Source organism: Castor canadensis, chromosome 17, assembly GCF_047511655.1.
Source record: "Castor canadensis chromosome 17, mCasCan1.hap1v2, whole genome shotgun sequence".
NCBI lineage: Eukaryota > Metazoa > Chordata > Mammalia > Rodentia > Castoridae > Castor > Castor canadensis.
In genome coordinates this window covers 44,450,072-44,471,491 of record NC_133402.1, presented here as the reverse complement: position 1 = coordinate 44,471,491, position 21,420 = coordinate 44,450,072, and the positions used below count along the sequence as shown (strand labels likewise).

At 38.4% G+C, this 21,420-nt stretch overlaps 1 protein-coding gene across 3 annotated transcripts in view; it reads right to left on the bottom strand.

Moving 5' to 3' along the window:
* Nucleotides 1-19,385, bottom strand: part of Snrk (SNF related kinase) — a 49,827-nt gene extending 30,442 nt beyond the window's left edge. Inside the window, exons 1-3 of one of the 3 annotated variants that reach the window (XM_074059956.1) lie at nt 19,246-19,385; nt 6,701-6,762; nt 2,572-3,263 (exon numbers count right to left, since the gene is read on the bottom strand). In XM_074059956.1, the coding sequence (XP_073916057.1) occupies nt 2,572-3,160 (589 nt within the window). In that variant the 5' untranslated portion in view covers nt 3,161-3,263; nt 6,701-6,762; nt 19,246-19,385. Of the gene's footprint in view, nt 1-2,571; nt 3,264-6,700; nt 6,763-18,480; nt 18,910-19,112; nt 19,136-19,245 lie in introns of those variants that run through there. The other 2 variants (XM_074059957.1, XM_020186303.2) reach the window with 2 other exon arrangements.
* Between the last annotated feature and the right edge of the window lie 2,035 nt (nt 19,386-21,420).

The following is a 21,420-nucleotide window of genomic DNA, read 5'->3' as shown; positions in this document are numbered from 1 at the left end:
TTTCTATTTAGCAACATCAGGAATGTAATATAGTGACAGATTTCAATTTGTGTGTGTGTGGTGTTGAGGATAGAACCCAGGGCCTCACACATGCTAGGCAAGTACTCTACCACTGAGCTACACCACCAGCCCACAGGTTTTAATTTTTGTTTATGCATATTTTGCGAAAAATTACTTATTTTGGTACAATAAACTAAGAGTATTAACAGAAAGAGGCTGGGGATGTAGTTCAGTAGTAGAGTATTTGCCTAGCATGTGTAAGGCCCAGCACCACAAGAAAAGATAACTGTCCATTTGTTTTTGTTTTGTTTTTTAAAGCAACTATGTATTTTAATCACATTATTACACAAATGAATTGAAATAAATACAAATAACAAAAATGAAGACGTTACCTATGAACATTACCCAAATCTGCTCACCAACACAAAGGAGCTATTTATTCACCTAATTTTCTTATTCTCTTCTTGTAACTTTTCAAAAGTTTTATTATGCAATATTTAAGATGTAAGGGAAAACAAACCACTACAATGAGCACCTGTATATGAACACAAGTGTCTGAACACACAACTTAAGAGACTAAATATCACCAAATACAATTGAAACTCTATAGCTATGCCTGTCTCACAAGTTACTTATTTTGCTCTCATGCATTCGTCAGCTAACCACACTTGCATAAACCCCTAAACAACATATAATACTGCTTTATATGCTTTAACTTTTATAAAAATGCTATTTTATACATACTCTCTGCCAACTTGCTTTTCCCCAATGAATATTATGCTTCTGAAAAAATAATCATGTTAACACCTTTCACTAATTTTCAACAATGTATAGAATTCAGTATGAATGCTGAACACTTTATTTCCCTGATGTATATTCAACAAGGCTGTCTAAAACATTCAGCTGGGGTTGTGGCTCAGTGACAGAATGCTTGCCTAGCATACAGGAGACCTTGGAGTCCCATCCCAGCACCTCCACACACAACTAGATGTGTACAGCATGTATTTACAAATATGTGTAAATGTATGTATGTGTATGTGTATATGAAAATCTCTTGAATACACCAGTAAGAATGTCTCTAGAGTGCATACGCAGAATTTTCTAGGTCACAATATAGGCACCTCTTTCTTTACAAGCTATTGCCAAATTGTCTCCTAAAATATACAAGAGTTCCTGATGTAGTCTTTTCAACACTTGGTTTTGTCTAACTTCAGTTTTTCTCAATGTGAAAAGGATGAATCAGTGTATTACTGTGATTTTAGTTTGCCTTTCTTTGCACTAATGAGGCCAAGTCTTTTCCTGTTCATTTATGTTTCCTCTTCTGTAAGTTCCTGGTTTCATTTTCTGATTAGAATGGCTCCACTAATCAAAAAATCTCTGGCTCAAATATTCTAATGTAAGACTTCAGTGAAACCTGGTTATCTATAAGAGGCAGAAACCATTCATTAACCATTTCTTTTCTAGAACACAATAATCCAACATGAAAATCAGTGTTAGCATAAAAAGTATTCAATATAACATCAACTACCTTTGATGTTAAGTGCAACTTTTGTCATTAATCTTCTGTAATCTGCATTCCAAATGATCAGACTGCAAGTGGAAAAATCTATCTACAAGATTATAGATAGACATCATGTGTATGTAACATTAGCACACATTTTTCAAGACCAAACAAAAAAATTAAAAAACTAACTGCACCTTCAGATCAACAAATCCTTACAAAAATTAAAGATAATTTTTTACATTACCTTCAAAACAGATATGATACTAAGGGGACAAAACTGATACAATCTGAAAAACAGGAAACGCTTCCACCATAAGTAACTCTTGATAAATGAGAGCAAAAAAGATATCAGGAGTAAAGGAAAGGGCAGACGATGCCTTGGGCTACCACTATTCCATAATCCAAGAGATTTCAGGTACTCTGTATTCAGTTTCCTATTCTGTCTTTTGTTTCTTTTTTTTTGTCACGTTTGGATTTTGAGTTTCCTAATTCTGAACAATGAGATTGACAATAACAACCACAAGTCTCTGTGAAAAGTAAACAAGATAACAAGAATGATATGCTTGTATCTGATTTTATTCTGTTTTACAGATGAAGAAATAGTCAGAGAAAGGTCAATTACTTATTCAAGGTCACAGCTAAAAGATGATTCCAATATCTAAATGCTTAACACTGCACGACAATGTTCACTTATAATACCTCTCCAATATGGATCTGAAATGATTGTTAAAGGATATTCACAGGAAGGAGATGGCTGGGGTCACCAGAAAAAAAAACACGTTAAGAAGATAAAAAAAGAATTCAGACCTTAAGAAAAAATCACAATGAACAACTTTACTCAAATTTCCTTTGTGCTGACAAACAGACGTTAGACTTTTGCCCATCAAAGGGTTAAAATAAACGAATTTCCAACTTTAGGGATAGATAGCATTCATCAAACCCATTTGTTAAGATGCATTTAATGGAAATTCTCTTTGAAGTTATTTTTAGATAAACAACTAATTTAACCAAATGAACACTAGCTGGTAGAACTCAAGCAGGCAAATATTGGACAAGAGGTTACCTACCTACTGCAGGTGCATCATACTCATCACCAAGCAAAATTTCTGGAGCAGAATATGCAAGAGATCCACAGCTTGTAGTGAGCTTCTTCCCTGGTTGAAATTTGTTGCTGAAACCAAAGTCTGTCAACTTTACAAGACCTTGTTTTTCAAAGAAGACTACATTCTCTGGTTTTAAGTCTCTGTGAACCACATGGAGTTTATGACAGTAAGATATAGCATGAACTATCTGAGCAAAGTACTTCTTGGCCAAGTCTTCATTAAGACCCTCCTCATGTTTCATTATGTAATCAAACATATCTCCTCCATCTCCAAGTTCTAGAATTAGATATAGTTTTGTTTGGGTATCAATAACTTCATAAAGGCGTACGATGTTAGGATGCTGCACTAGTTTCATGCATCTCACTTCTTGGAAAAGATGACCTGTGGCTAGAGTGTCCAGTTTTGTCTTGTCAATAACTTTAACTGCCACTTTTTCACCTGTAAAGACATGCCTGGCAAGTTTAACCACTGCAAAATGACCTCGACCCAAAGTTTTATCCAGATCATATAATCCAGCAATCTTTCCATCATATCCTCGCTTGAATCCTGCCATGCTGGTGCAAAAGAAAAAATATTTAGACTGTTTGAAATGGATGGTCTCATATAAGAGTAAACGGTGAAAATAAGAAATTCATTTTCAGTGTTGCTGTGGACATCTGTAAAATAAGAGAGACAAAATTAACTTTCTGTATATTTTCTTTTTTTCATTTAAGAGACACCGAGTTGAGACATAAAATGATTCAAGGTCATTTATAAAAACCTATTTCTATATTTAAATCTTACAATATAAAGTGAAGATTGAGAATTTACCATATTAAATTTTGCAAACTATAATACATAGTTAATTAGAAGCAAATTTGGTGATGTCAAAAATAAACTGATAAATTTGATAAGCTATGTTTAAAAAATAAACATTCTCTAAAAGTAATTTCAATTAGTGTCTTACAAAACAAGGCAAGAGTTGACAAGAAAGAGAAAACACAAAGAATAAGCATTTAGACAGAAATACAACAATTTTTTCCTGCTATCCCAATACTAGCAATATTTCTTAAGTGCAAGAAAATCCCTACAGCAAAGCTTTCTCTAACTTTCCCAGCTACAATTACTTTCTCTCTTCTGTGTCTCCAAAGTGTCTTGGGACATCTCCATTCCACATGGCATATAGGGGATCTGGATGTACCATTCTCCTATCCTGAGACTGGGAGGCGCTTGAGGACCTCTACTCTAAGGTTTTGTTTTGTTTTAACCTCTTCTAAAGCCTAAAACAATATTTACATATGGAGAATCAATACTGCTTTATTGCATTTTGGATGCAACTTTTCTTCTTATTGTTTATGAGGCAAATGCTTGTTCCTAAGACAAAACCTGGGACACAGAACATGCTTAATGAACACTGCTAGCTGACTAGCTAGCACTCACTCTTTGTGCCTATTATTGTTATGGTTTTCCTACTCTCAAATATAAAACACCATGACTTGCTTATGTTTCAAGAATAAACAAACATGCATTCTTATAGACCATTTAAGTCTTAAAGACCTTTGGTTTTCAAGACCAAACTTCATATCCCATTTAAAATGTTCATCCTTTATAATGTAAACTCAAACACAGAAACATGACTCAGAAAAACAAACAAATGTATAAAATTATAAAGTTGAAATGTCACTTTAAATCTCACAAGCTGAACTTCCACTTTACTTTTTCTGACCAAAATTCAATAGGAATGAGTAAACAAAATCCAGTTAGGAATATCATAACCTCTCAAGACTAGCTGTTTCCCTTAGTGCATATCCATCGGTTTGGGTGAAGCCTTTTCTAATGCTCCCAGTTTTGTATTTTCAGTTACAAATTATTAAGAGCAACCACCTATATTATTTAATCCACTTAGGTGAGAATATTAAAAGAACTAAAGTTTACATACTAATACTATTAAATAATATTAATATATATTAGTATTTTTTAAAACACTAGTATCAGAGTCCTTTAAGTTTCATGTTTACTTCAAAGTACAGAAAAAAAGCTAACACTTTCTGAAAATCTACTGTAGGCATTAGGATTTTAAAATCAATCAGCCTGCATTGTGTCAGGCCTATGACAAACCTGAGAGATCAGCATTAGTTTCATTTTTATAGTGAAGCAAACAGACTTTCTTCTAGGTACAAGTGACTTACGTGAAGTGCTAACGCTAAGACTCAACTCTCATTTATATTTCAAAGCCCATACTTAATTTCAGTTTGTGGGATTTTGGGGGAGGGGCAGGAAGGGCTGGGGATTAAACCCACGGCCTTGCTCATGCTAGGCAAGTGGTCTACCATTGAACAACATCCCTAGTCCTCAAAGCCCACACTCTTTACAATCATTTGAGAATTAAAATACCAACTATAAGAGAGGCATAAAGTCATTTCCATATTCATATCACTTCAGAAATTATCTGAATCATATATTTGGGACACCTCAAAAATGATATAAGCTTAAAAAGCCAACAGCAACATGGTTACTAACATGTTTTTATATTCAAGGGTTATGAGCCTGCCTAGCAAGAGTGAGACCCTGAGTTCAATCTCCAGTACTGCAAGAAGAAAACGCTTGTATTTTAAGAATTACAGTAATTCTTAAATTAAATACTACTACCACCACCATTCTCTGAATGAGCACTCCATGTCCGTCACATACCGAATGTTCTTTCAATCCTTACAACTGCTTTCAGAGATAGGGATTATTAGCCCCCACTTTGAAGCATGCCAATGTTAAGCAAGTTGGCCCAGGCTATACTGTAGAAGAGTTGGATTCAACCCCAGGCTGTCTGACACCACAAGTCAATGCTATTAAACATTCTGCTGTGCTGTTTCTGTAAACTGATTTCAGAACCAAAATGACTAATCCTGTTTCTACATGATTTTTAAAACAGAAGACCAGTATGATACACAGGTGTCAGAAAAAAAAAGCAAATTTTTTATACTACTCTGCATTATCCTTATCATCTGAGCTAGTAATTTCAATGACAGGATTAATAAGAAAATACAAATTAGAAGACTTCTCTATATTTAGACAGCAGTTCCCCCAAAGAAATGCTAATTCAGGTATATTTAATTTTCAAAAGTAAAAACTACATGCTAACTCAGAGGGCAGAAAACTATCTTTAAACCTTTAACTTCAATTAATTATAAGGGCAGTAATTATTCTTAAAATTCTATCCAAGTCTAAGTGTCTTTCTTCCTTTTTTTTTTTTTGGCAGTACTGGCGTTTGAACTCAGGACTTTGCTTGCTAGGCACATGCTCTACTGCTTGAGCCACATCTCCAACCATTTTTGCTGTGGTTATTTTGGAGACAGTATCTTCCTTTTTACCCAGGCTGGTCTGGAAACCATGATCCTCCTGATTTCAACCTCCCATGTTCGTTGGGATGGAAAGGCATGTACCACCAAACCCACCTATTGGTCGAGATGGGGGTCTTGTGAGCTCCCTGTCTGGACTGGCCTCAAACCTCAAACCTCCTGATCTGAGTCTCCCAAGTAGCTAGGATTACAGGTGTGAGCCATTTGTGCCCCATCTGCTCAAGTCTAGTTTCTACTGGCTTGTCTTAACAGGCTCCTTCAGGTTACACAATCTTTGTTCTTTGCCTCTACAACGCTAGTTTAGGTATGTTCCTGGAAAGTGGCATATAAATCAGACATGACAAATTAATCTGAGGATTTTTTTAAATTAAGCATTATAATAAAAATAATAAATTTTTTAAAAAGGCTTTTTTCAAGGTCTCAGACACCCAAGGATAATCACTATTAACATCTTGATGTTTCTCTTCCCAGACCTGTACCATCAAAAGTTCAAAAATGAAGTAACTTTCTAATCTACTAGCAAGTTTGTGAAAAAGAATCTAACAGGCCTCTTCACAACGACAAGCTAGCCTGTAGTGAAACGAAACTCCAATTAAACTATACACCTAAAAGCAGAACATTACGATTAACTGAACATTCAGAGAAAAAAATCCTTATAAGCGATGATCTCTTAAAATACGAAAACAAACAAACAAACAAAAAAAAAAACAGATGTGGTTTATGTAAAGTAAAGGTGAACTTGTGCAGGCTCTAATACTTACCCTGAAAACTGCATACTGAATAATCCTTGTTATTGCTGTTTTTTGTTAGTTGCTTCTTTCTCCTAAAAGAAAATACAGAGAAAGATTTCAGTTTAGTTCTATTTGTTTTAACTCTGCTTAAGGGCTGGTAGAGTGGCTCAAGCAGCAGAGCGCCTGCCTAGCAAGCAAGAGGCCCTGAGTTCAAGCCACAGTACCACAAAAAAAAAAAAAGAAAAAGAAAACTCTGCTTGAAATCAAAATCTATGAGAAGATTCTAGCCAAACATCAAAAGCATCTTGACTGACCTAATCTTCCCCTACTAATCTTTCTGCCTTTTGTTAGTTACAACTACCCCACTCCCTCCAGTACAAGAGATTGAACCCAAAGCCTTGAATGTGCTAGGGAAGTGCAATACCACTGAGTTAATCCCCAGTCCTCATCACAATCCCTTTAAAGAAACCCTTAGTAAACAGGAATTTTAGAGTGAACAAGTAAAGACTTTTTTTTCCAAGTAGACAGGCCAGAAAGATTATTCTACCGGAAGGAAAAAATAACAACAATAAACAACAGTACATCTGCCATTTTCTAAGTGCCTCCTGAGTAACAGGCCCCAAACACACAATCTGCTGAATCCTTATTATGAGCCTGTAAAGTAGGCACAGTGAACTCTCCATGTTTGGCAAGTGGCTCTCTCTGCTTCCAATCCTGCTCAACCTGACTTTAAGCCTGTCCCAGTCCCAGGAGCCCCTAATTAGCTAATGAAACACCCACTACAGTAGCCAAAGAAAGAGTTTAGTCTTTATGAGAACTTCTCTATCAGACAAAGCAGAAAAGAGTTTTGATGCTTCATATTAGAGGCCTACCATTTAATAGTAAAGATGAACTAACTGATGAACAAAGAGAATATGAATGGATCACTTATTTCCAAGTTTGTGGCACAGTGAGGGGAATACTGACTAAGGTAGCCTTGCAGGCCTTTCCACAACACTGAAATATCACACAAGTATCTGCCAACTGGATTTGAATCCCAGCTCACCAACCACTAGCCACAGGACCTCAGTAAGTTACCTGACCTCTCTGTACAATCAGTTTCCTCACTAGAAAATGTTAGTAACAAGAACACAACCTCCCCAGATGTTAATCCCAGAACTTGGGAGGCTGAGGTAGGAAGATCTCAAGTTCAAGGCCAACCTGGGCTATACAGCAAGACCCTGTCTCCAAATAAACATACACACCCACACATTCTCTTTTCTCCTCTCTCCCTCTCCCCTCTCTTACTCTCATAGACTGTGGTGAGGACTAAATGAGTTAATATGCTACAGTGTTTAGAATAATGCCCAGCACAGAATAAGACTTAATGAGCACTAGCTGCCACCACCACCCACCATCACCACCACTGTTAATGGTGGTACTCCTACAGTTCCTAAGGACAAATGCTTCCAGTTGGTTCACTCTACTTTAAAAATTCGCTGAACTAGTACCTCTTTTGCTTTCATAAAAATTGTTTCCTAAAATATATCAAATTAAAAATGAGTGCTGTAAGATTTTGAGATAAAGAAAATGTCTCTAGCTGAGCACTAAAATCTGATGAGTTTTCAATAAAATATCTCAAAAAGTCTAAGTATTTGCTTGTAAATTTTATTGTTTTATTCTGATTTTTGAGAAAGGTTTCACTACATAGCCCAGGCTGGCCTCACACTTGAGATACTACTGCCTCCACCTCCTGAGTACTAAGATTACAGCCGTAAACTGCCACACCCAGATCAAAGTTATATATCCTTACAGAAAATGGGAAAAAGCCTAAATAATAAAAAGGTATCCATAAGTCTAGCACTGAAGATCAATACTGCTAACATTTTGGGGGATAATCTACAAATATTTATACGCAGTTTATTTTGTTTTACAAAGGTGTGGTCATTCTATGTATGATTTTATAATTTTTTTCACTCAACATAGTACTTTCCTTGTTCTAGTATTTTTATTTTAATTATGAAAAAGTACCTATTTTAGGGAAAGACAAAATTAGAACATACAGTTTGGCAAAAAGAAAACTCATCCATTACATCATCTACAATAGCATCTATTAACATCTGATACATAGCTTTCCATTATTTTCCATGTAAATATAAGCCCAGACACAATTTTTAAAAATACATTGGGATAATACATAGGGCAAGGAGGAGTGGTGTCAGGTAGAAAGAGAGGTTTTAAACTGTTTAAAAAATATTTCTCCCCCAAAAACAAGTTGAACAAATTAATACAGTTCACTTCATAAAGTTTGGAAAATGTAAACAAGCACAAGGGAAAAAACCTTAATGTAATAAAGGATGACATCTCATCAGGGCTAAGTACACATCCTTTACAACTGTACTTATTTAAGGATATGGTCATTAAGTTTGCTAACTACTTTTTCCAATGAACATTTTCTCATATACTAAGTTCTTCTAAAGCGTTATTTTAAACAACTACACAGCTAAGATGGCATCTCTTTAAACAGCAAACACCATTGAAATAGGCCATTCTAAACCAGCCTTCTCATTGAGCACATGTTCACACATGTATATATACCTAGGCTGGACCTATATGAAACAGACCAACTAGCCAAGAGTGTTTATAATATGGAAATTTATGTCTGAGAAACAAGCACTGGTATGTGTTGCAAGAATATACTGATGTTCTCCCAACTAAAGAGAGCAGAAGCAACTTATGTGGGTGTGGCTGGAGAAGAGGAAGGAAGTGTGGGTGGCCCTACACATATTTTGCAAGCTGCTGAAAACAGTTGTAGAACCAGCCTCTGTTAAACTTGTCAATTTGGAATTCATTGTTATTCTTGTTAAAACTCATTTTTAGCCTTTTGTTGCATCACCACCATTGCAATTTGGTCTGTATGTCAAACAAATGTCTCCTGCTCACTCTTCTCCCTTAGGAGAGGTAAACTGACCAACAAACTGAATACTACTCTGGACCAATCCATGGCATGAGAAAGTAAAGGAACAGAACAAAAAAGGCTACATCCAAAAATTAGGCTACATACATACACTCTTTACATTTTGTTTGGAGTATTATAAACTATCCTCCAAATCAAACTATCAATATTCCAAAATACAAAACCTCTCAAAAATACTAAATACTTCTAAAAAAACACTATGCCAATACTCTCCATATAACACAGACAACCAAGAGCCAAGTTTTTGCAAAGCCACTCTAAAACTGTAATTAAGCTTCTTACACATGGAAATTATCTGGTATCTTTTACAATACCAAAAAGTGGAAACTGTAATCCTTACCCACAGGACTACCAGACTAAATTGTACATCTACAGAAAAGCTACCTTAAGTGGAGGAACTAACTCTCTCTCAATGAGTATTACCAACTTGATCTTATGACTAAAATTTTAACCTATAATAAAAGTGGTATAGAGACTAGAAGGAAGACAGTAAATTCTCCAGGAGTATCAGTAACCACCAGGTCAAATAAAATAAACACAACCTTATTATGCAGTCTCCACTCTCTATATTCAAAGTAAACAATATCCCAGTTTTTTAGACTAGCAGGTCTCCTCCTCCTAGAAATTAACAATAAGCTATAAATGAATGACTTAAAACACACACACAACACACATACACATACAACACCCACATATCAAAAGGCCCTAAGTTATAGAAGAATCCAGTTTTTTTCACTGGACTAGTTGAATATTACTATGTAGTTATCATGTATTATCAGGCTACAGTCACTGGATGGAATCAAAATGGCATTACAAATTTAAAGGTTAGCCAATTATTCATAATTCAGAATCCTCACAGGCCAAACTGTACCTCCAAATCTCTAAGGAAGCATTTTCCAAGAGAAGGTAACTGTCTCCTCAAGTATGTTCTCAATTTTCTCCCAAGTAGTCAATTTTAATGGACCGTCTGCCATTGAGAAGACTAGCCATGTCACACTGAGAAGCCTGCTCCAGTCTCTCAAGGCAGTGATTGTTGCCAAAACTGATGAATCCTTGAAGTACTAGCTTACGTGACCTTTATTTCCTCTAAGTAAATCAAGCCACAGGTCACAACATACCAAGAAATTTGAAATGTAGTTAGGAGTCAGAAAATTCATTAACTGACGTAGAATACTACTTAGTATCTGTGTAAGAGTTAACATCCAAGCCACAAAAGCTGGGCCAGCAACACAAGACGGTAAATTCAAATTCCTAAGCAGAATCTGCCTCTTGTTAAAGTGATGAAAAATACTAAGAATATCATCATTTCTACCTAAGGGTGAGATTAAAAATTAGTATGGCAATAGCCCTGCATAAGGAACTTACATAATGACTTAAACACAAGCTGATGTGCAGAAATTCCCCCAAAATAAACAAAGTCAACCCACCATTACTTATTTTTCCCAGGAAAACAATGTAAATTGGAAGAAGTTATACAAAATTTAAAAACTTAACAATCTAAACCTCTTCTTTTCTAAAACTTTCACGAACACTACCAAACTCCCTTTCTTTCCTCCCCCTCTCCTCCCTGCCTTGATTTGGGATGAAGATGGCCATTTAAAAATGGTCAAAAAAGAATGCTGAAACAAAAAAAAGAAAAAATCCATAACCTAAAATATTGGCTGACTTTGACTTAGGTGTTTTCTTAATCTGGTTAGCTATGCTAACGTTCTGAAAAGCAAGTTGAGAATATATGTGCCAAAAACCTTAACATAATTAATATCCTTGACTTAATAATCTCACTACAAGTTGAGCATCCCTAATTTGAAAATGTGAAATGCTCCAAAATCTGAAGTCTCTTGAGCAGCACAATAGGAAATTCCATACCATGGAACTCCCTTTCATGAACAGATGTATTAAAAATACTGCATAAAGTAGTCTTCAGGTTATATGTATAAGATATATATGAAACATAAATGAACTGTGTGTTTATTCTTGGGTCCCATTTATTTCATACACACACACATGCAAATATTCTAAAATCGGGAAAAAAATTCAAAATACTTCTGGTTCCAAACATTTCAGGTAGGGAATACTCAAATTTATGTCTAAAATAAAGATGTGGACAAATGTTCAGTGACAATATGCCAAAAAAACCAGAAATGACCTAAAAATCTACAATACAGAAATGGTTAAATGGACGACAGCGTATATTCAACACTAACACCATGCCCCTATTTAACCTCATGCAGAAGCTCTCACAACATAATGTTACATTAAAAAATTCATACTCAAATTCTCATGGCACAACATCCTCATTTTTTAAACACATACTTTGTATGACTGTACGGATTTTAAAAATCCAAAATGTTAAATGAGTAAGATTATACTTTTTTCTTCTTTATACTTTTCCATTCTTTTTAAAATCTTTGTCAGTGAATATGTGCTACTTTTATTATCCAAGAAAGGCAAAGGTTATTAGCATTTTTACTTTCTGTACATAATCATTCAATTTACTTTTCAATTAAGAAATCTGTGAAATAAACCAATTTCCTAAGAATTGCACTGTCTAATGCCTATTTATGTCATTTTAATAAACAAGTTACATTTGATGAAATATCTTGCTTCCCCAGGGGGAGAAGGTATGCAATTCCTTTGGACTGAAGAACAGGAACATTGAGTCACTGTCATTAACAAATAACTGAAGCCCTAACTGTAGAGGTACACAACATAGTCTCTTGCCCTTTAGAATTTTACAAGGGAGTAAGGAAATGGGACCTATATAGAAAGAAATAAATACAAGTTAGCTTAGTTCAAGTGCGACAAGGGATGAAGAGAGGAACTAAGGAAGGATAGGCAGCATGGCCAAGAACAGAGGCGACCCATAGACTGAGGCTCTTCCTTCAGTGAGGAAGTGGAGTACACAGAGGAAGCAAAGAAAGAATACATACGCCTAGCTGGCTCAGGAAAGGATGGCTCCACCCAGGTTGGGTGAAGTTATGATTTGGGATACAAGTGAAGTAAATTTTATAAGGTTAAAGAGAATGCTGATGGCTTACCATTTACCCTCTCAAAACTAGTATTAAATTTGCCACATTATAAAATTCACCATATATCTACCTGTGAATTATATTTAAGTTTAACCAAAGTGTCATTAAAAATGCACACAGGAAAGGCATTTCATCAAAGTGCTGACAAGAGGTCTTAAGAAAAGAAAATCCTTTAGGTATTAATATGAAAGTAACAGAAACAAGACCATTAGAGAATTTTAAAAGTCTGGTTTTTACTTCAAAGTTCTATAAAACACCAATTTTTACTTTGATTAATCTCTCTCATTACCACCCATATACACACCACTCTCCTAAAAATCTATTACTAACTTCAGTAAGTGCATACAGAAATGAGTTTTACAGCAATACCACAGTTGGTTTTTCTTTGTCTCATTTCAAACACTAAAGAAATCGTTAACTGACACAATGCCCATGTGAATTCTAGTTTTGGTTGAATACAGGACTCAGAACGAGTAAACAATTTAATTACTGGGAATCTATGTAGGTACTGGGCTTTCTACATTTGTTACATCATTTAATTCCTCACAACCAGTGATGTAATGGAAGCATCATACCCACTTTACAAATGAGAAAGCAGAACCAAAGAGGTGAAGGACTACTCTGCCTCTTGTTCTATACGCAGGGAAGAGCTGACTGTAATGGACTCCAGGCCCTACTGACCCCCCACCCCTGCCTTGCTTTTTTTTTTTTTTTTTTTTCCTGTAATAGTACAATGCTTCTTTTGCCTAAGCCTTTCTAATTTTCAGAGCAACTAAATAAATCTCTTTTGACATTTCTGGTATTCTTCCAATTCTGATATGCTATGGGAGTTAACTGCCCCACCACGATCAATTAAACAGAGGAAATTCCCTAGTGCCACCAAAAACTCACCTACTAAACATTATTAACAAATAACTGTTAAAAACTTTCAAATGTTTTAAAACTTTAAGTTAAGAAAGGAAATTACAAGGCAAATAACCATTCAAAAGACAGGCTGATATAATTATTGGCCATATAAAAATGGAAATGGCAACTTGAAAATAACTTCATGTAATTGTTTGCATACAATTCTGTGAATGGCAAGATTCCTCACAAGCCAACATCAGGTGAGCAATTCAGATAAAATTCAGGCAGGTTCTATCTACTTCTTAAAAACTTTATTCTTTCTCAAACTTCAATTTTAATGTACAAGGCAAAATGATGTTCTTTCCATTTGTTTCTGAGGACATACTTATCAAACAGGGGAGCAAAGGACAAAATCAAGCCCTGAAACCGTAGATGGGATATTCTCATTCTTCTTTAAGTACTATTCATAACACTTCTGCCAATAGAGAATTATTTAACCTACAGAAAATGAAGTAAAACAGAAAGCAAAACTTCATGTTAAAGTTCAGTCACTCTGCTTTTGTTCACGGCTAAATAAAAAGGCTGTACAATACCATGACCATTTTAAAGAGATCCATGAACCCAGTATGCTACTCCATCTGTGAATAGTTAGTATACTATCCTAAATGAACTTTAGATAGATAAGTCATACTGTCAAACGTTATTTAAAAAAATCTAATATATTATCTGTTTAATATAGAACCAACACACAACAAAGAAAGTCTGACATAATACACAAGTATTTCCCCAGCTACAAAACATAGAGTAAGTAAAAGACAATATAATGGCCTAAGAGGCGTGTGCGTACATTGCGGGTAGGGAACACCAGAGAGGGAACTAGAATGGTAGTCCTAAGATTCCACATTTCCACATGGTCAGCTTTTCTTACTATCTTCACCACAGATGTTCACATCAGGAACTTCAAGACTCATTTATTCAGCAAACAGGCAGAGAAAGACAACAGAACAATGGAAAGTGGAACACAGGATCTATGGCCTGAAAAGTCACTCAATTATCTATGAATAGGCATGTCTTTACCCATAAAACATAGATAATCACCACCTTGAACAGTTATTGCGAAAGCTAAGGGATAATACATAGTAACAAGGTGTGAGTGGGATCAAAACTACCCACAGATTCCGCCTCCCTTCCCCCAAACTTTTCAGAACTGGTCTCCTACCAGAAGATTCCAGTATTTGAAAGGGGTTATAAATGTAGTTCTCCAACTTCTTATCACCAATTGCTCACAAACTGGCCCCTAAAACACCTCTACCAGATATAAACTAGGAAGGTCCCTCACTCAAATTGTTCACAATCTCTTACAGACATGCGAAGCAGGTATTCTTTCCCCTAAACCTGCCTTCAGTTCATAGACGGGATCCCAAGCAAATGGTGTGTGCACATACATGCATGTATTAAGAGCTAAAACTGTAACAGTGGAAAGAGGCTTTCCAGGAAAGAAACGTAAGAGAGCTTACTGTGATACATGCATATGAGACAAGGTCAGACCGGTAAGTAAGGGCCAGATACCCAAAGGGCCTTGTGTTCCACGCAAGTAACAAACTCACCTTTCTCAGGTCTAGCTGGCCCTTACTCATGCGCAAGGCCCAACTTAAAGGTCACTGTCTGATAGTCTGCATGCCCTTCCCACCTCCCTGCACACACCAGTGCCCTGTGTTTACAGCAGCAGATCCTATGCCGTCGTTATCGAAATTACGGAGTCATGTACATGTGTTTATGGGTCAGTAACCTGCATCCCCGTTAAACCACATGACAAATTCAGTGCGCTCTGAATCCGAGGGCCGGTCAAGTATAGTACCTACCCAAAACACAGACACATTTTATTAAGTGAACAAATTAAGACCAGCATAAGAAGCCAAAGAAGAATCCTAGCAAGGGAATGGCGATCAGAGATGATACTTTTAACAAGTAACTCTGGCAGCACAGTGAAGATCCGAGCAGAAAAGCAGGACTGGAGCTGGGAGATAGGTAAAGAGACAACTAGAAGTATCTCTAGGTAAATTATTACTGAAAGGCTTAAATCTGAGGGCTGTCAGAATCTGGGAAATGATGAGGCGGATTTAGTAGAGGAGATTCTTTTCAGAAACAGAATCTGAGAAGCATAGGGGTGAGGCAAAAAGGGAAGTCTAGAATGACTCTGGAGGAGAATGGGAGTTAGCAGTACTACTCTCTCAGAGTAGGAATAGCACAGTGGATGGGGAAAAACATTTCCTGAGTATGACATGCTAGGCAGAGTGCAAGAGAGCTCTAAAATAGTATGATCAAAAAACAATTTAAATCCAACTAGCTGTATTAAAATGGGTATGGTTTCTATTAATAGGCTCATAAAAATCAACAAACTAAAGAAGATATTTTTAAAGTTTCTTCAAGTCAGTGCTTAGGTGAACAGACTGTACCAAGCACTATTCCAATTTGGGAAGGCACAGACCAAAGTAGCCTCTGCCTTCAAGGAGCTGCTGGTATTTTGGGTTTAAAAAGGTAAACTTTATGTCAGCAACTGAGAAATTCAGGTCCAGTGAGGCTGTGTTACATTGTCTAGCCAATGTTTCTGGAACAGTGATTTCATAACCTACATTAAATGGTTCAGCAAAATATGTAATTGAGGGGTATACATTTAGATGTACAGACAGACCCAATCTTGCTTTGAACCTGGACACACTCCAGAACTTGAAGCATTATGTCCCATGGACAGATAATGTGTGCCCTTTGACTTTAACAGAAATTGTTGAGTAGCCACAGGGCAGCAGACTGGAGAGCACAGCTCACGAAAGGAAGAAAAGTTGATTTGTCATCGAAGAGCCCACCTGAGCAGAGGACAAATGCTGGAGGTGCCAAAGCAGACTAGCAGGAGGCTCTGGAAGTGATAGCAGAGAAATGAACATTCACGGAGGGCAGAGCAGGAATCTTTTTTAGGCAGGTTCCTTCCCTACCAACAGCAAGAAATGGTTTCCCAAAGGATGTAAGACCACAACCCAAAGCAGTTATGCAGAAAAGCAGATGAGGCTATGACCCTCATCTGTATGAATAACATAGTTCCAGATTATCCAGAGCAGACAACAGACTTCCAGTGCTCACTTTGAAGGCCATTAGGCCTAAGAGATTTGACACTAGATCTTCCCAATTAAACCAAAAACCCATCAAAATCCCCCAAAACTAATGGAAGGAATTTCCATTCTTATCAAATGCTTGAAAGAAAGAAAAGCTGCATTGTCTCTACCTCTTCACCTCTCTTTCACCCTCTTGGATTTAAGTTCTTCTCTCACCACTAGACTTTATCTTCTCATCGCCCTGAACGCTAAGCCTTTTCCCTTTTTCCCCATCTGGGAACTCTTTACCTATTCTTTAAGCTCAGTTCAACCATCACCTCCTCTATGAAGCATTCTGAAGTCAGACTGCCATTGGCTCCTGCTTCTGCAGGTTCCCAATGTTTCCGTTTACCTTGGTGTTCCCCAATAGATTCTAAGCATACACCAGCGAGGAACTCGTTTTTTATTCACTTTTCTTCTGCTAACCTCAATCTGAGGGCCCAAAAATAGACAGATAAAGAGTCCGTGAATAAATGATCAAAGGTTCGGTTTATCTTCAAAACTCCTACAATCTATTCAACTTTTCCACCCAAGTGGCTCTAACATTACACCTGCACATAGTGGAAATTACCTATATTCTGACAAAGTTTTCTTACAAAAGCATTTTGGCTAAAAATTCTATTTTGTGGTTGTTAAGCAAACATCCACATTTTTAACTACCAAAATTCTGGTCTTGTGGAAGTTCATTTGTACCCTCTAAAGCAAGCAATAGAGGGAAGAAATCATGCCTTATTTATGACATTTTTGAGAACCATGGCTGCTCAGTATCTCCAAAAATAACTTTTTTTCTATTTAGTTTCACTTTCAATATGAAGGAAGCACCCACAATGAAGTTTAGATGAATATTTTCTGTGACCAGTAAATATATCATGAATGCCCTTCAATTTAAATAAAGACATTTAAAGGCTTTTCTTTTAGGATTTTGTGACTAAATCTGTATTCTTGGTCTAGAAATACATAAGTAAAAATAAAAATTAATACAACTTCGGAGTTCTAGTTTTAGACTAATGTTTCTTATTGAGAAAATTTTACTCAGAACAGGAAAAAGAAAAAACTAATAGGGTGAGGGTAATTTGTGCACAAAATAACTGATTATGCTAATTTTAAAAACTGGAAAGTGGTAGTTTCTGGCTTCAAAAGCCTTGAAGATGTATTAAGAAAAGTTAGCACTGCACACTTGACTTTCCACACTATCAATATGTGACCTTGGAAATGTCATGCAATTTCTCTCATTTCCAGTTCTGTAAAATTGGGGATGCTTCCTCACATGGACAATTACACAGCCAGATAAAAGAATTCGTATGTATTTTGGTGTTCTTTTAAAAAAGACCCTCGTCTAATTAGTACGGTTTAATCACCACTTGTACAGTACATTCCTCTTCAGGAATCCAATTCCAAGAAAAATATTTAGGCAGACGTTGAAGGCAGATTTCCTTAAGGGAATGATTTTATAAATCTGGAAAGCAATGTAACAAGATTATAAATTAACAAGTTGATTACATAAGCCTTGACAACCCAGGCTTTAGAGTACATTGATATAGATTCTGATAAGCTAAAGACTTGTTTGGGATATACGGACCCAGTCCCTCCAGGAATCTCAAACTGAGCCTTTTAATGTTTGGCAGGAATTTGGTGGAGACTCAACAGGCTCCACTTCCAGCTCCATTGCTTGCAAGGCATAGAAAATGCTTAGTGCATTAAGTGAGCTTCCCAGGCTCCTCAAACTTGGAGAATGAAGTAATCTGACAGTTGGAAGATCCTAGAACCTCGGACGTCTATAGATTTAGGAACCCCAGGCTAAATTCTCCCAATATGCACTTGACCCAAACTTACTATGAAGCTACTCGACTGTATCCGATCCAACTGCTCCAGCACAGCTCCAGGAACCCCAAAGGCTGCCACCTTCCTGGATCCCAAGTCCAAGCAAAGGGCAGGAGGAGGGCTTTTGTAAAATGGTCCAGAAAGAAATCAACAGGCGATGACTGTGGAAAAGCACGTAGGTTTCCCAATTCGAAAAATTCTAGCTCTGCCTCGGGAATGGCACTGCTCCTCCTTCCTCACCCCGTTGCCCTTTCTCTCCAGACAACGATATCCCCCATTCTATTGTAAAGCTGCAGTTTGACCGAGGAACCCCGTCTGCGGCCGCATCCCTAGAATCGCTTTTGCAAGAAGGCAAATTCGGAGAGACCCGGGCGCGGGGAGGTCGGCGCCGCACTCGGCCCGCTCGGGGCGGGGCGCGGGAATGCGGGTGACTCCCGAGGTGCCGCAATCCCGCCGCGGCCGCAAGGGCAGGGCCTCCGGGCGCCCGCCGCCCGCCGCCGCAGTGCCGGCTCCCGCCCGGGCCCGCCGCCGCCCCGCCGCCAGGCCGCGCCGCGCCGCGGAGTCGGGGCCGCCGCAGCTCGGGCCCCGCGTCCTCCGGGCCGCGCGCTGCAACCCGCGCGGAAAGCGCGGAGCGCGCAACTTACTTTCCGCCTGAGGCGGGCGCCCTGGCCCGGGTGTCCAGCCCCGCAACGGCGGTGGCCACTGAGGCGACCGAGGCCAGCCCCGCGCCCCCGCCCCCCGGACGCCGCGCCCCGCCGCGCTCCGCGCTCGCCCTACCTCAGCCGGCAGGCGAGCGTCCGTCCGCAGCGGCCGCGGCGCCGACAACTCCCTCCCGGCCGCCGAAACCCCGCACCCAGCGCTAATCATAATACCGAGCGGGCAGCCAGCCGCGGGGAGGGGGGTGCGGACCGAGCTGCGCCTGCGCGGGCTGCGCGTCACTGTGACGTAAGCGCCGGGGCGGGCCTGTGGGCGGGTCCGGGCCGAGCGCACCTGCAGGAGAGCTGCTGGAGTGCATCCTTGCAGGAGAGCTGCTGGAGTGCATCCTGGCAGCAGCGTAAGCTCCAGCGAGCTTGCGGTGCACTGGTTGGAGGAAGCAGACCAAGCGCCCGAGGAGGATAGGGACTGTGTGGTGTCGAAGGAAACACCAGGGATACGGGACAATAAGTAACTGAGCTGTCAGGGGAAATCTCAGGGAAGGGACAGCGTCTGCACCTGACTGCATTTCGGTATGGGGCACAAGGAGCCTCATGCACTTTATTTACCCTTTAAAGGTTACCCCATCTCCCGCCCAGGTTTAAGCAAGGACAGGAAAAAAATTAAATGTATATATGAACGTGTAGATAGATAGATAGAGAGAGATATGGATATATATATGTATGTGAGTACACACACACACACACACTTTTTTTTTTACAGTTTCTTCTCTCCAGGAGCCCAATTTGAAGGAATTTTTTTTTTATTTTGTTGCACTTTACGCAAAAGGGGAAAATCCCAACATCTGAATGATGCACTGGCCAGACTAGGTGGCCTCTGGAAACTGTGGGAAAAAAGGAGACAGGTGTGGGAATTCAGGGATCCAAAACACACCAGGCATTAACCCTGGCCTTGCATGGTTCAGGAGCATGATTACCAGGCCAGGGGGCACAGGAAAAGAACTTAGCAATGGCGGGTCAGGGTGGAGGGGCCTTTTATTCCTGGAAGTATGGTGGACCATGGAAATCAGCTCTAGGTTTTCTGAAAAGGAACTCCAGCAAACCAGAAGTCATTTTTCTCCAACCTGCTATTCCCTTTCTCTTCTGGCTTCTGTGAACCTACACCCTAAGAAAAGACTCCTAGCAAAGAAAGACACAAGCAAAAATAGCTATTTAGACACCCAACTTTCCCTGAATTGACTGGACAGAAAAATCTAGAAAGCTTTAGCAAATGCCCCTCTTGACCTGCCAATGTTAAAAGCCTCTTCTTCTAGACAGATTCAACTTTGCTTGCCTGAGGATGATTGGGAAACAGGGCAGATAGTTGGAATGTGCAAACCCTTTGACTCTCTGGGTAATAGCAAGGTTTTGTGTTATGGAAGGACTTTCAGTTACCCTAATGCCTTAACAGTGTACACCAGAGAAGGTTTCGTGCTAGGCCTTGTGCTCCTCAAGGCCTTACCTCTGGGATCACTCTAATTTGAAAAGATACTGAAAGAATAATCTCAATCTGACATGCAAATTCTAATTTATCAACATATTAAGCAAGAGCTCCTAACTTGGATTTGTGGAGTTAATTCCTTTGTGGCTGGAAGACCATTCACTCCATTCACTTTTCCCCTCAGGGAGATAACACTAGTCAGGAAACCTGGTAGCCAACTAAATGGAGAAAATACCACTCTAATAGTTTCCCAAGGGAAATCCAGTGGTTAAAGGTCTTCACCCCCAGGTCTGTAACCCCTAAGAAAAAACTGCAACCACAGAATAATGACCGTAGTCTATAAGCCCTTAAAAAATGGGGTGTTTCTATGGGTGCTGTGTAACTCAGACGTTGAATAAATCCTCTAAGGAAAACAAGAACATAAGAAGAGCAAAACAATAAATGAAGAGGGGCAAAATAATAAATTGATTTAAATAAAGTCAGCTCCAATTCTGCACTGAGGAAGATACAGTGCAGGCCACAGGTAAATCACTTATTCATCTGCAGTATTTCTTGGGATACTAAAGTGCTACTGGCAAGAACATGACCCATTTTCAGTTCCACACCATGAATGTGTTAACATGATCTGATTATGCTTGGGCAATATTTAAAAATATTCAAGTACAAATTAATAAGTTTATTACTTTACTTTGGTTTTAAGCAAATCTACTTGTTATAATGAAGAAACCCCTTTTCCAATCTGTCTTCAGCCTTTCTCTAACACACATTGCTTTTTTTTTAATGTTAAGTCTTTTTATGGACCTGTAAGAATCTTTAATT